At 37.2% G+C, this 15,924-nt stretch overlaps 1 protein-coding gene across 2 annotated transcripts; it reads right to left on the bottom strand.

The window, feature by feature from the left end:
* Nucleotides 1-10,762: 10,762 nt before the first annotated feature.
* On the bottom strand, nt 10,763-15,458 carry irf1b (interferon regulatory factor 1b). 2 transcript variants are annotated; one of them, XM_046040930.1, is made up of 10 exons: nt 15,349-15,458; nt 14,569-14,661; nt 13,807-13,906; nt 13,550-13,717; nt 13,322-13,362; nt 12,923-13,055; nt 12,700-12,816; nt 12,518-12,546; nt 12,199-12,316; nt 10,763-11,499 (listed from the first exon to the last, which is right to left on the bottom strand). In XM_046040930.1, the coding sequence occupies exons 2-10, from the start codon at nt 14,653-14,655 to the stop codon at nt 11,390-11,392; spliced, it is 903 nt and encodes a 300-aa protein (XP_045896886.1). In that variant the 5' UTR covers nt 14,656-14,661; nt 15,349-15,458; the 3' UTR covers nt 10,763-11,389. The 2 variants fall into 2 exon arrangements, with proteins under 2 accessions (XP_045896886.1, XP_045896887.1); XM_046040931.1 differs by lacking the exon at nt 12,199-12,316 and having other exon boundaries at nt 15,349-15,448.
* Nucleotides 15,459-15,924: the final 466 nt, after the last annotated feature.

The raw sequence follows: 15,924 nt of genomic DNA, 5'->3' as shown, positions 1-15,924 counted from the left end.
GCAAGTCAGTAGTGTCGTGAAGGACAGTTTTTATCAGCTTAGAACAATAGCCAAATTTAAGCCATTTTTATCTGATAGGAACCTGGAAACGGTTATACATGCGTTTGTCACCTCACGGCTGGACTACTATAGTTTTCCTTACATGAGGTTGACCCATTTCCCACTTTCTCGACTACAAATGGTTCAAAATGCTGCCTCTAACTTTTAACTTTTTAACAAAGAAATGACATTTCTCCAGTCTGGTTCACTTGCTTTGGTTGGAAGTACAGAATTTATTTATTTTTATTTTATTAAAGTTTTTAAAGCCCTCAGTGGTTTAGTTCCACAATACAATACGGATATTCTATTCTATATTCAGCACCTAGGTCGCTTAGGTCAACCTCACAACAGCTCCTTGGTACCCTACTCATGCCGTACAACTAAAAGTGACTTTGGGGTAAAAGTTTAAAGACCTACATTTTTTCCTCTGGCTTTTACCTTATTCTGACTCAGTGGTTTTTGTCAGACACTCTCACAGCATATTAATCTGATAGGAAGTTTTTTTTTGTTTGTTTGTTTGATTTAACCAAGTCCTTCATATTCCAATTATTAATGTGTACTTGTATACTAGTGTATACTGTGTATTTGGATACACAATGGTATATACTCTTTATTCTTTTTATTCAAGTATATTTGTATTTGTGTGTATTATGTATTTGGGAAGCACTTTGGGTCAACTCTTGTTATTTTTAAATTTGCTATTTAAATAAAGTTACTTGACTTGACACAAATAAGAACACAGACCCCATTTAAAGAGATTTTGTATGAAATGTATGAAACCCATGACCCAAGTAGTCACACATTCTGTCATTGTGTTACTTATGGATGGAATTATAACAAAAAAAATAATTATTCCCCTTTCTGCTGGACCCCACTTTGAGAACCACTGATCTAGTAAGTTTGCTAACATCAAGTAGAGATTTATAGCTAGCGGCCAAACCTCGGCTAAATTTGCTCAAGTCATCAAGCAAGCAAGTGCAACAACACAAGACACAGCTTTTAGTTATTTTACACCAACTAGTAAAAGCCAGTCTTTTGTCTGGTTGCTTGCTTGGTAACTCTCTTTTTCTCTTCCTTGCTTCCTCTCTTCGCAGCCTTGACGTATTTATGTCCATACTCAGAATACTTAGCTAGTATATTGTACATTATATACTATTTTCTGCTTCTTATAGCTTGCTTGCTGAAGAGTTGTCTTGGTGACAGCACTATGTTGTTTCCTGCCCAGGACTCTAAAGTTACATAGCACAAATTCCAGCATGAGGCCAGGAGTGGCAATGACAAAGTGAATGGAATGAAGTGGAGTATTCACCCTATTACAAGTCAATGTGGCACAACATACTACAAAATATTGCTTTAATGTAAATCTTTGAATAATATAACATAATGTTATATTGCACATTTGTTATGTTGGATAAAGAGGGATTTTGACACCAGATTTCTAATTGCAGTATGCTGTACAATTAAAGCATTGCATTGAATGATATCAGTCAGTGTCACGAGAGTGAAAAACCTAGGGAAATACCAAGCCAGCTTGATTTTACACCGATGGTTACTGTGGTGTATGTGTGTGTAATCAGGGGAAGTAACCTTGCATGTACATTTCTGTTGTTTCACAACTATAAAAAACATCTATTGCTGATCTTCATTGTAAAGTGACTCAGTGTGTAGTGTCATTGAGCACATGTCAAGTGAAATGTTTACACTTGCCAGATGGAAAGCACCAGAGTTATCTCTCTATGGTTCCCCACTGCATCTTATGCGCGCACACACACACACACACACACACACACACACACACACACACACACACACACACACACACATAGGGACTCCTGTCATGGTAAACCCCATATTATTTTCATCTTATAATAGATAGGAATAGATAAAGGATAAGGCTGCCCTACATTCCATTTATGTAGGTAGGCAGGTAATTTTATTGTCACAATATAACAGGTTATATAATAAAACTGAGCTTTGTAACTCCCTTCTGCTAGTGCATTAAATGTGTGTTAATTCATGGTTGAAAATGGTCTCTATGAAATGTACTGACCAAGGTTTGCTAAAAATCCCCAGTTTGTTTTTTAGGAAATTATTTTGCCTTTTTTTAAATGATGGTATATTTTTTGTGACACATTTTGTGATCTTCAGCAGGAATAAACAGATTTGGGAATGAGAGCCATAGACATTATAGGGAAGTTGGCAAAGTTACATTTTCTTGAGAAACATTATTACAACATTAAGTGCTACTTCGCATTTAAGGCCTTCCTAGGAGGCATATTCCACTTCCTCTTTGACCTTTGTGTGCATGATCGATTGTGCTGCTGCAGCAGATTTATACCCTTTCTCTACAGTAAAGGAATAAATAAAAATATTTAAGAAAAACCACCCCAGCCCACACTGCCAGTCAAAGAAATCAGTCAATACAGTTGACAAAATCAGAATGGCATCATGATCTAACCAAATGTGAATGAACAAGCATTCCTACCGGATAATTGACTTTTTCCAGTTCCAGAGGGGTAAGATTTCAGTTCTGGTTGATCTGGTGAAAACCTGGTGGTAGGCCTAACAGCAGGTGCATTTTGATACTTTACAGGTCACAGATTTCTGGGGGCAGCAAAATAAACTATTGTCATTTTTTTTTTTTTTGTCAAGTCAGGCAGTAATTGGCCTTTTTTCATCATGCTGTGAGCAACTGTGATCTTATTTAGTGCTGCACACACAGCCTGTTCTTTTTTGTTAGGCTGCGATCTCTAGTTGCAGAAGAAGTCAGGTGACGTAGTATAAAGCGACAAAGTCCATGTAAGGAGGGTGGTGGGGTGGATGGATGTGTCAAGAAAACTGCACATTGTGGGTTCCACCAGTGTTTTTGAGGGCGTGCCCCGCTAGCCGCTAGGCCAACATTATGCCTGCAGCTTTTCATCAAACATCTCACTGTGACTGCTCCATCTTGTTCAATTACTCCCTGCAATATTTCAAACGCATCCGCTGTCAAAAAATGCAGAAAATGACAGTTGTCTTGTTTTATAGCTGTCAGTGCTGATCTCACTGACAAAAACATTGCATTTCCTGTGACTACTTCATAATAAACGTCAACATGTGTTTCACCAGTTAAATGCTTTAAATGTGATGCTGCAGCATTAGGAAATGTTCGGTTCAAATTAGCAGTTACTTAAAACAGCATTTTTTTTCAGGAACGTTGCCACCAACACTCAGTTCATAATACTGCAAATTTATAAATATTGCAATACTTTCTTCAGTGGGTCATAGGCTCAATCACCATTGTGTTACCCCATTTCGCAGTAGATAGTGACTTAACAGACATTTATGTAAATTCAAATCTTCAAGATTGTTATATTAAATGATTTACGCAATTTCAAGGCAACTGTAGCACACACAGCTAGCACCTAATCGCATAACATAACAATAGACCTAAAGCACACCACACACACAATTAAACTTGAATTCAGGACACTCTTCAGATTCAGTTGCTTTGTTTGAATATGTGTGTTATGTGCATCAGTGAAGGAGTGTAAAATGGGTCAGCCACCAAAAACCTATTGTTTTAATCCATACATTTTCGTACTTCTTTTTAAAAAAAATGCTTATGATGAATGTTTAAAGTCCTGTACTTCAGGTAACTGTAAAATTAAACTGAACAATAAACATCTTTTTAAAAGGCATTAAGCATCGTGCTTGACATACAATGAGCCTTTGTTGGTTGAAACAGCAGGGAAAATATTTGGAGTAGCGAGTAGGCCTACAGTTAAACTGTGTTTTTCCGTCTTGTTTGTACCGTGACCATCACTTCACTTGCTAGGTTTACAATACAGAAGCTTCACCGGATGTTTTAGCATGAGAAATCATGGGTTTAGTCAAGTTTAACTGCTCAGTTTTTCAGATATATGTTGCCTCTGTAACAACCATGTATTCGACATGTTTTTATTTTGTTCTTGATGTTGCCAAAAAAATATTAATTTAGTTACCAACTTTCACAAAGTATGACTTTTATAGGAACTTTACAAGGTGATAGTTTCTGTTGAACAATAAGCAATATATTTATGAAATAGCTAGTTATTTCAGTATGTATGTATGTATGTATGCGTGTATATGTGTGTGTGTGTGTGTGTGTGTGTATATATATATATATGTGTGTTTTTATGAAACAAATTACTTAAAAAAGAAAATGTTTTGTAAACTATCAACTATTTGATGAGAATTATAAGAAATAGAGATTAATTAACTAGAGATTAATCCATACTAAAAAAATATTTGAACTTTTGTTCTGAGTTCTGTCATAACCAACCATCCATCCATCCATCGTCAACTGCTTATTCTAAGTACAGGGTCACGGGGGTGCTGGAGCCAATCCCAACTGACATCGGGCGAAAGGCGGGGTACACCCTGGACATGTTGCCAGTCCATCGCAGGGCCACACATATACAAACAACCACTCACACTCAGACTCACACCTAAGGACAATTTAGAGTCACCAATTAGCCTAGCCTGAATGATGGTGGGAGGACGCCGGAGCACCCGGAGAGAACCCAGGCAGACACGGGGAGAACATGCATACTCCACACAGAAAGGCCTGGAACGAACAGGGTTCAACCCCACAACCTTGTTGCTGTGCTGTGTTGCTGTGAACTTTGATATATAATTTTACAAATCATATAGCACACCTGTTGCATCATCACTTTTCGTCTGCACTTCAATCGAGTTGCGAGATACGCAGGCTATTCTATTGACCTAATCAAATCAACTAATCAGTGGATTAGTTCAAAGATTAATCGGGTACTAATAAAATATTTACCAGTTCTTACTGGTAAATGTAGGTACAGGAAAAAAAGTATAAATATATTATACTATTTTTGTAAATATTGGGTATCTACGGGGTACAGTACTGAGGAACCAATAAAGTATGAGTTTAGATATGCTATCAAATGGCAGGGGTACAGTATGATAAAGAAATTGGCTTTGGGAAAATCTCTTGACACTCAAATGGAGGTGTTATTGAGGAACCTATATGAGTATATGAGTTAATATCCCAACATTATAACAGGTGTACCCACCAGTGCAAAGATACTGCAATGTGTTTTGCTGTAAGAAAAGAGGTCAGCCTACAAATCTTGGAATAATGAAGCAATTGTAAAAATTGTAAAAATTGTAAATTGAAAAAAAATATTTTGAAATACATTTTCACATGGCCATTCTAAACCAAATATTTTATAGGACTTGATAGTGACAGGAGAAAACATGAACTTGTTTAACCTAAGATAGCATGGCATCAACCTGACCTCATTTAGGTAAGTTAATTATTAATTTCATATTGAGCTAGCTAGTTAGCTACTTGGTCAAAATATGTTAAAGAGTAAGTACAAGTACATCATACAAGAAATTAAACTACCATGAATATCTGCAATGTATTTATAAGAATAAAATATTGGTTTATGTTACAAGTTACAGTTTGATCCTACAGATGCACTAAATCACAAAGGATCTTTCCTTTAATAAAAATATATTGTGTGCTGTTATTATACATATGTTATAATACAACTATAAAATGAAGTAGTATAGCTGATTTTTTGTGTTAGTTGTTTTTTGAACCATGTATGTTCACTCTTCCCATTTCTGTGAGTGATTAAGAATAAAAAGTAAATACAAGTTAGATTATCTGTTTTGATTAATTTGTTTTATTGTAAGAAGCCATGTTTACCTTCAACAACAACATGTTTTGAAATTTCATGTGTGGATGTTCGTGTCCATGCATCAATTTATCAAACTGGTTTGACAGTTTATACTTTATAGCAGGACGTTAATGGCAGGAACCGCCCCGGGTCATTTATTCAGGTGTTCAACCACAACAGAGTGATGAGAAACTATACAGGCTATCAGCTTCACTGGTTCACATTAAAGGACACTTCAAATCCCTGTGTTAATAAAAAGCAAAAACGAGGTTTATGCATACAACATGCCTTTTAAATGGTCAAGACAATTGTTGTTTTAAAATCCGCCCGGTTAATCCCTTATTGTTTGACATTCAAAACAGGCTTTTCTGTACGAATCTGTCTTAAAGGAACAATTCCCTACAGCATAATCTTTTAAAGATATATTTTAAAATAAATAATGGATATATGACTAGAGTTTAATGTTGTGTGCAGGGATGGAGAAAGTAAAATGTTGTAATACTACAGTGTAAAAATACTACATTTCTAATGGAAATTTTGTAAATGTTAAATAAAAACATAAGTAATATCAGCAAAAATGAAAGCACTTTTGATTTGGGGTTTTAAGTGACCTCCTTTGTCCATTTCTAGTTTGATGTTCCCCAATAAGAAGCTATTTGCTATCTCAGTGGAACGGTTGGCTTAAAAAACAAATTACAAGAGTATTTCATTTTGGGAAATAAAATTTTCCCAAAAAATAATTTAAATTTTAAGGATCAATGTAAAGTTTCACTGTAAATAAACATATTATATACACACTGTATATGTTGCGCACCATTGAGTGTTGCACCATAACGCATCAGTTTTTACTTGATAGCAGTTTTCTTCTTCACTGCTTTTACTGATGCATTGCTTAATTTATTGCCACATTACCACCAATTATTAATCAGTATGTGAAACCATTGGCATGGCTGTAAAGTGTGTGTGTGTGTGTGTGTGTGTGTGTGTGTGTGTGTGTGTGTGTGTGAAGACAAACGGTTCCTCTAAGAACTGCTCCACAATTCAGGAAGTCAAAAACTCTTTAGGGACCCTTTAATGGATATAATACTAAACTTACAGATGTGCAGGGGGTGCTTTGCAAGGTCTGTTATTTACTGTCTTATTGGGGTAATATTGCATTAATACAGTGCTTAAGTAAACGTTCTTATCTAGTGGGTACTTGTCTAAGGAAAATTAACAATGCCATTTCATACCTAGAACACCACCACCGCAACATTAGCAGAACTATTATCAGCTGTCTTTAACATAAGCTGTTTCAGCTCATCCTTATCAAAAGCAAGTGCATTTTTCCAATGCTTGCCTTTTTTCTCTAAAAAGTTAAAAGTTAATATTTATTGAATGGGATGAGATGTTCAAGTTTCCGAGTCCTTTGTAATTCAAAATGCTTACATAAAAACTGAAACGGTGTCTACCTTTTAAACTGACAATTCAAAAGGAAATATGTGGCTTTCCCTCTTAAGACTTCACTTGCTTATGAGCCATGATATACTGTGAAGCCTATCTACAACAGGTTTTGAAAGTGTTTCTTTGTTTGGAAAGCATTTTCAACTATCATCACCTGCTTATTATCGCATTTTCATCTTTTAAATGGATTAACAAGTCTATTTATACAGCCTACAGTCGTCAGCAAACACCTGGACAAACCTGAAAAGATTTGCGGTGACTGAAAAGAATGTCATCGCTGTTCAGTGTGTTCTGCCAAGGCAGTCGCTTATTGTGAAGGAAAATGGCAGTTGTCCAAAAATATGCAGACATCTTTATTAGATTAATTAAAATCCGGGCTTGATTTCTCACACCATATGCCTTTGTGAATGTTTTTAATTGTAACTAATCCTGATAGTGAGTAATGTCAAAATGCATTGCCAGCAAATGTTGCACAATGACACTATTTCCTCACTATTTGTCGGTCTTGTAGGGAACCCCAAATAGGGGTGGAAAAGTTATTGATGCAACTACTTTCTAACAATAAAATACCACGTTACTCTATAACATTGTTTTTGCAGTATGAGGCCAACACCTGTCATTTCCTTTATTGATTGATTGATTGATTGATTGATTGATTGATTGATTTATTTATGAGGACTACGCACATTAGTGTTAGCCATGTGCAGACCTTTTTCACATTTGACCATGTCCCACCCATCTCTCCACCTCTTCCTAGTTTGCATGTTATCATGGTTCTCTCTCCGTCTGTGTGTTTTGTTTGTTTCTCCTCGGTACGTGAATTGTGCTGTCCTCCTGTGTTTGTGAGGCCTGTTTTATTTCCAGGACTTTCTGGTGGAGAGGATATGGTGCAGCTCAGATCCTAGTGGGCTACACCTGAAGCTTCTCATTATTGACCATCCTCTTCACTTCTACATTTTGTCATCATCATCAAGTGTATATGTTGTGATTTTTGTTGTGAATCTATTCTGTACACATGACATGATGTCATGTCATGGAAGACATGAAACCTCCTTGAGACTAATTGTAATATGTTATGTTGGCCACTGTAATTAAAATTTAACGGACTTGACCTGGCGAGATGTTTTGAAACCAATGAAGTGATGGTTAAAATTTACAGACCGGAGACAACAAGAAGCCATGCAGAGCAAAAGGAAAACGATAAACATTAGTACAATAATACAATAACAATATCCACTATTCGGTAAATGTAGCCATACCAGCAGTACACAGAGACACATAGAAAAAGTATTGTACCTTTCTCTTGAGTCCAGCTTGTCATACAGTATGTTAAGTGGAGGATGATCACTGTATTCATTTATAGTAAGTAGTTTGTAGTTGTTAGGCCATATCTTATAACCCTAACATTAGCCAGGTTGTATTTTGTTTATTTTTATATTACTTTCTTCACTTGTTTATTGTAGTATAAGGTGAGGTCGAGGATAATATTGAGATTTGAGGTTAGAGACCATTTGGATGACCTGTCCAGACACATAGAGGCTCACAGTCAGATGCAGAGTGTTTCTTTGCACACTTTTACACACATTGAACCCTCCCTGCAAGATAGGATCCAATCCAATCCAGCATGTTAGAGAATAAATTAGAAGTGGCTAGTTTAGAGATGTCTGACAGTATCAAGCAGCTTCTTTAAATCTAAATTTATGAACCCAGCAAAACCTCCATTTTCCATTTTTAGTTTAAAAAGAAGCAATTTGCTGTCTCAGAGGAATTGTTGGCTTGAAAAACAAATTGCATTGGATGCAGTGTGTAAGGGTTTGTACTACTGAGATGAGTGGTCAGCTGTTCAGCAACATATTTCTCTGTTATTTTGTAAGATGAAACTGACATCAGTCAAATCACTTCTGATTTACGAACTGGCACAACTATGGCTGACTTCCAGTCCTTCGGGATCTTCCCTTCTTTAATTGAGGCATTTATTATCTTTATAAATTAATCTGTATACCTTGTTTAAGGAGAGTCCAATCCAGTTTTGATTTAGAGTTTTTAAGAGAGTTTGGAATTATATTTACTTAAGATTCAGCGACCTCCATCAGACAGGCTGAAAGATACAGTATCTAGGGGTGGTGGATCTAGATGTCCAGTTTAATTGATGTGTACTGCTCTCTCAACAGAGTTCACAGAGTGGGAGTTGAGGAGAGTTGTGGTTTGTACAGCTACTTTAATCAGGCAGCTATTGTCTTTAACATCATGGTGCTTGGTTGTATTGTTGCGTTTTCCTGTTAGCTTTTTGAAATTGTCAAACATTTAAACATTTTCCTAGAGGCAAGGGGAGTGTCCAATAAGGGACATGGGTGACACCATATTTGGTCCATAAACTGGAGAAGTGCAACTAAGGCGTTGTACAAAGTTTGTACAAAAGAGGCCTTTACCCAAAATGTGCTCAAAATTGTCATAAAAACCTCTTTACATCTTTAGCCTTTTTCTTCCCTTCTCCATGCACTTTGGAAGTAGCTGAAGTTGTGCCAGAAACACCTACTCAGACTTTTAAATCCCAAATTTGCTTGTGATTTCCCTAAGCTTCATCTATCAGACTAACAAAGAACTTTGCTTTGCCTATGAGGATGTCCTTGGTTACTCTATTTCTTAGAGAAGTGAAAATGTGTCTGTCGGTCAATAACTCTAAATGTTTGCAGGGCAGGGTCTCTTTCTTTCAGAAGTCTTCATTTGTGGCCATTCATTTTACCTGACACTTTCTTTCCAGTTCATATTATATTTACTTGCTTCACAGAGCTGCATTCCCTAACCATTGTATATACTCTCTCAAATAGGATGATCTGCACACTCCAATGAGGGTAAAAGACATTTGCTGTGACTGTGTGTGACTTTTAGAGAAAAAGATTAAAACAGAGCATTGCATCTCTTTACATGATATGTGATCTTTACCAATAAACTATCCCACCTCTACTCTCGCCTCTGTCTTTCCTGAAAGCATTATAACCATGGATAGGGTAAGCAGAAGATAGAGAGTTTTTATGAAGTAAGAATCCGCCAGATGTTTAATTTGATCACTCACATAGTCAGAGCTTACTCTTTTGTGGGGGTGGTTTACGCTGTATTTTGATTAAATTAGTAGCAATGGTTGGTTTTCATTTAGCCAAAATCTTACACCCACTTTAACCTGGTCCTATTTTGTTAAAATAAATAAGAGATAATAGATGTGTGATTTTAACACTTTGTTTTAGATTGTTTTTATTACTGAATTACTATTATCATTATTAATTACTTATTGTTTTATTTATTAAAATAATCACAGCATATAATATTGTGGTCATTTCAACAAAGCTATTTTGGTCCAACGGGACCCTTAATTTGCCACTGGAGGGAAATTTATTAGTTAGAGCAGGGGTCAGTTTACATATCGTGGCTGACTTTGGTTCAGTGCCTTGACACGAAGCAGGGATTGTCCTTGCCAAAATGACGCTTATACATCTAGTCACAGTCATTGATTTTGTTACAGCAGAGCAATATCATCCATGTCTGGATACATAAACACATAAACTTAAGCCCTTAGTGTTAATAATAAAAAGTCATATCCATTCACATTTAGATTTTTTATTTTATAAAAACACACAAACCAAAACAACTATATACAGAAATCATTTACAAGTGCCTTATGCAAACAAAAAAACGTAAGATTTGGAAGTAGAGCTTTCACCAGAAGTTGTTTCTCAAAATGTAATGTAATGTCTCACTTTTACAAATAACGGAAAATTTGATTTTATGTGATAATTATTTGACACTATACACAAACTACCTGTCAAATGTTACTGAGTATGATCCTATTTGTATTTTGAGGTAAGTATTGGCTACCTCCTGGCAGAGTATAATCATGTACATGGCCTGCTGATTTCTGTGCACCCTGAACCAGCCAAACACATAGGAAATGAACAGTATGTGGGGTCTTCATAAACACAGCAGTTCATTGCATAACTTGTCTTCATGACTTCACAGAAGAGTTGTTGAGAAGTTGAGGGAGATGAGGAAAGCTTGCCGTACTGTACACACACGGCGCGGGGGAAGGGGGTTTAGCTTAAAGAGTGGTCCCCATCCAGCTTGGACTGGAGAAATGATGTTGTGTGATTCCACAGAGAAAGAGGGCTCAGATGGGAAAGTTGTCGGACTGGAATAGTTCTACAAAACTGTCCTTTCCTGTCCTGAAGTCCTCAGAGCATGGGTGAGATCTGTTGACAAAGGTTGTTCCAGACGTTGTCTGTGGGACTTGTGAGGTCTGAGCCCAAAGTTGTGTACTGTGGCATTTCGTCTAGTTCGTCGACTACAAAACAAAACGGAGAAAAAATAAGGTCAGTATGGTGAAGAAGAACATATACCAGGAGATGTGGGCTAACCTGAAATACTAAACATTTCAAAAAGTGTCTGAATAGAGCTTTCTAAAGTCTTAGAAAAATTACCGTCTCAGATCAGGTTTTGAGATTGTGTTATGAACTATGCAGAGAGTCTAACAAAACAGTGTTTTTGCAGGTTGACCCTTAAAAGGGACTAAAAGTTCGGGTATCTCAGCCTTTTGGGTCAATTTTTACCCATTTTTTATTCTGTCTCCTGTGAGTCCTCAGACTTTCAGTGCAGTGCTGTGCTATGTGGTGAGTGACTATGAGTATGAGTACCTATTTATTAGAGTTGCTTTACTTGACTTTACTAAACTTTAAGGTATAACATTTTGAAATGAACACTGCTATAAAGGCAATATGCTTCTAACTCACACCAGCTCTCTTAGACTTTGACTAGATTCATACTGATCTGCATGCTAATTTCAAGTGTTAACCCTTGTAGAAACACATTTACATCTAGATTTTACACTTCAATTCCTGAAGTTAATAATCCCATATATTCCTTCAAATGCCAACATGGACTGCAATGGTCAAGCAACAGATGTACAGCCAAACATTACATACATTACATTGCACATAGATTTAGAGGCAGTTGTCCATCTGACCCTTCAATTAGCAATATTTACCTGAGGAAGATTCACTCCACTGGCTCCCTGGACTGGTGCATGCTTCATTGCTCAGGAACCCCCTGCCGTCTAAACTGCTTGACAACCAGTGTGAGTCTTTCTCCAGTTGCTGGCAAATCTGAAAGAGCAACACTGGACTGAGTATGGCTATGATATTTTGCACAATTGGAGTTTTTGCACACCAAACAGTCTTTAGCAATCACTAGTATTGTTTTGGGTATTGTTACACAAGCCAAACAGGCAGAATAAGACAAACATGGGAATTCCTGTCAATGAAAAATGCATGCTGGTAAGAGTAGGAGCCGAAGGCCATGCTTACCTGGATAATGTCGTCGCTATAGTCGACATCTGGAAGATCACAGTAAAGATAGAGGGAGAGAAAAGGAAGGGGTAAGTATATGAGTATGGCACTGTGATATAGATCTGTTTGAATATACTTAATTTCACTGAGGTTAGTCCTGAACTGTTTATTAAAGTATGCAATATGTGTTGTTGAATTACCAAAATCGTGTTCAGGTGAAACTTCAAATTTGTGGCTGAAGCTGTTGAAGTTCTCAAGCCCGATCACAACTGTCGAAGACCAGTCAGGAACTTCAGATTGAGCCACAAAGGGAAAATCTGCAAAGATGGCAAACAATAGTGTTAAATACATTTTGACTCAGTGACACTTATTATTTTAATTAATTTCTTTAATTCATTCTTCCATACATATTTTCCTCCTCACCTTGCTGCTCTGTGTGCACTGTGCTGTCAACTGTGTTCTCCTGAGTAGACAAAGTGTCTTCCGGCATTGACTCATTCATGGGAGACTGAGTATCACTGTAGTCCGTGTCTTCTTCCATTTTGATCGCTGAGCTCTGCAGACAGAAAGTCACATTCAGTGAGATTCAGGAAATTCTCATGAGAAAAAAATCATATGCAGTTGCAGTTGCATGTTTAGCTAGAGCACCAATGCCATAACAATAACATTATTTATAATGCCATTACATTATCTGGGTCATTGTGTGTGGCATCATTTGAATAGGCCTTTAACTATGTAACAAGTGTTACAGCATGCACAACAAAGACAACAAGCTACTACTAAAGTCATTATAAAAAGAATGGTCATAAAATATCTATTTACCTTCTTCCTTGGCTTTGTCTCCTTCGCTTTGCTTCGTTTATCTGCGGAGGTGAAAGAAAGACACTTTTATCACATGAGATCTTAAACAGCTTATAGTGTGATTGCAGAACAAACTGACTGGGTAAAATAGAAAAAATAGAAAAAAAGATCAGCAGCTGGAAGATGCTGCATACCAATGTTAGTTCATATAAAAAAAAATGCTTGCCCACTTCCTGTCAGTTTTCTCACCTCTAGATTTTGGGGTGGTAGGCAACATCCTGAATACACGCATAGCTTGGTGGCCTTTGTTGACGCTCTTGTCTTTCACCTCCTCGATGTCAGGCAGTGAGTTCATTGCACACCGGAAGTTGGCTTTCCATGTCTTTGGGTCACAGGTCTGTCCTTCCACGTATTTCCCTGCAGAATGCATATTGTTTAGTTTCACACACTTATAATTTTCTGTGTTATTATTTGCAGAATTTGTGTGTGTATTCATGCTCGCTCACCTGTGTGGATGGCCCACTTTTTGAACAGACATGCGTCCTTGTCCAGTTCCCAGCCATGTCGAGCTGCATGCTTCCAGGGAATTGAGAACATCGTCTTATCCTGAAAAATGCAAAAGGTGATACTAAGTTGGAACGAGGGTTTGCACATTCAACATAGAATAAATTCAAATATGAGCACAAATTTTCAAAAATTGCAAGAGGCTGCCATTCAAACTGAGCACCTAACTTGTAGGCTACTGTGAGCAGTTATGCAAAAATTTGATTTGCATAGCACATTAGAAAAAAACACACATTGAACAGGCTTTTGATAATTTCTTTTAGTCTGGGGCATAGTATGCTATTTTAGGAAAAGATTTCTCTTTAACATGTTTGGCCCATCTCCCATTTGTAAGACAGATCACATTTGGGGTGTTAAAGGTTAAAGGCTGCCATAGTTGTCAAATCCAAATGTTTTCCTGACTGTTTTATAACTAAATTATAAATCTGTGCATTCGTTTTTATTAACAACATCAACATCCGTTCCAACTAGTGCTTCAAACAAGCTACTCCAAGAGTAACATGCACATTTTGTGAGACACGTGCAGCCTCGCAGACATCACTTCCCTCTCAAACTGTTATCTGACCGGGAGATACATAGAACAAATTGCCTACATTTCAAAATGTCTGTTTCTGTACTCATTTGAATACATTGAGACACGTTTTTACTAAATGTCATTTGCATGAACCAAATCAATTTGCTGCAGGAAGAAATAAGTCTCTCACCTTGTCCACCCAAGTCAGACCCGCAATGGAGTTTGACTCGATCATCTTCTCCAGCCATGGCCTCATCCTCATCCTTGACACGGGCATGTTTGCCTAAAATATGCAGGAACAAAGGAAAAGAGTACTTTAGATTAATGAGAGAGTAGTGAGAGCAGATGAACTCCAGCATCTGCCTCCGTTTAGATTTACTGCTGCCTGCCGGCCGTGGAGGAGTGTGAGAGGAGTTCATAGCTAGGGCATGTAGCCGTGCAGGGGGGGGGGCGTTTCCCGCGGAGGAGTCACCGCTACTTATGAAGGTCACAAATTACCAAAAATCATTTCCTGAGTGGATTTGTTATTTATAGCGTTAATAAAGTGTCTAAATGCACGTGGACTCGTTTTGCAGTCCAAAAGGTTTGTTTAAAAAAGTCTCCGCAAATAGATTTGATACAAACAAGAGGGGTTTGTAACGCGGGAGAACACACACCTCCTACTGCACTGCTGCATGCATAAAGTCAGAAAAGTAACTTCATCCCCTGTCAAACAATTAGAGACATATAGGACCCATGGGGTGTAGCAATAAGGCAACACAATGTTTACCGAACCCGAAAAAATAAAAACACTAACATTCGTCATTTAGAAATGCCAGAGGCTACTAACAGCTTTATCTTCCTGTACATCTATTCCAGATTAACGATATCTATTCTCAAGATAAATAATGCAGCTCCGGGTAATAAAAATGCATTAAATATGAGCCATTGCATGCAAGCAGAAGTGATAAATGAATATCAAATCGCTTACAGGCTTGTTCTATGATCCGTAAGAGGAAAATCCACAAGAATAGTCCGATTGGTTTAAGTTTGATCCACAGAAGCTTCTCCTTTCCTTTGTGTTACTCACTTGGAGACCTGTCCTGAAGTACTGGCTACTAGCGATACACTACATTTTTATAGGGTGAAGTGGGTTTTCCCCATCTGTCCACCACTGTAAAAAATGTCCACCGCTAACAACAAATGTAAAGCATGTTGACAAATAATTCTGTTTTTTCAAAGGGTATTTCCTATTTAAATATCATTTAACAGGTTTTTACCATTGTAATTTCATGCATATCATGTTTTATTTCAATTGACGTGTGCGTATTACGAATGGAGGTGGAAAAGGCAGATCACTGCAGTTAACACTTAAAAAATCATTTTAAAATCAGCAAAAATAAACATCTTTCAACCAAAGTGACTTACACTGTAAACAACTAATCTCATCTTCTTATATTCACTGATCATTCATCCCCCTGTCAATAATCCAATGTGATTTGAAGTCACTACACGATCAAATTTACAAACTGAGTTAGGTCGGCATGGATATTTTTTACAGCGTTTA

Source organism: Micropterus dolomieu, linkage group LG23 (assembly GCF_021292245.1).
Source record: "Micropterus dolomieu isolate WLL.071019.BEF.003 ecotype Adirondacks linkage group LG23, ASM2129224v1, whole genome shotgun sequence".
NCBI classification, from domain to species: Eukaryota; Metazoa; Chordata; class Actinopteri; order Centrarchiformes; family Centrarchidae; genus Micropterus; species Micropterus dolomieu.
The sequence above is the reverse complement of the archived record's forward strand: the minus strand, read 5'-3'. Positions and strand labels throughout refer to the sequence as shown.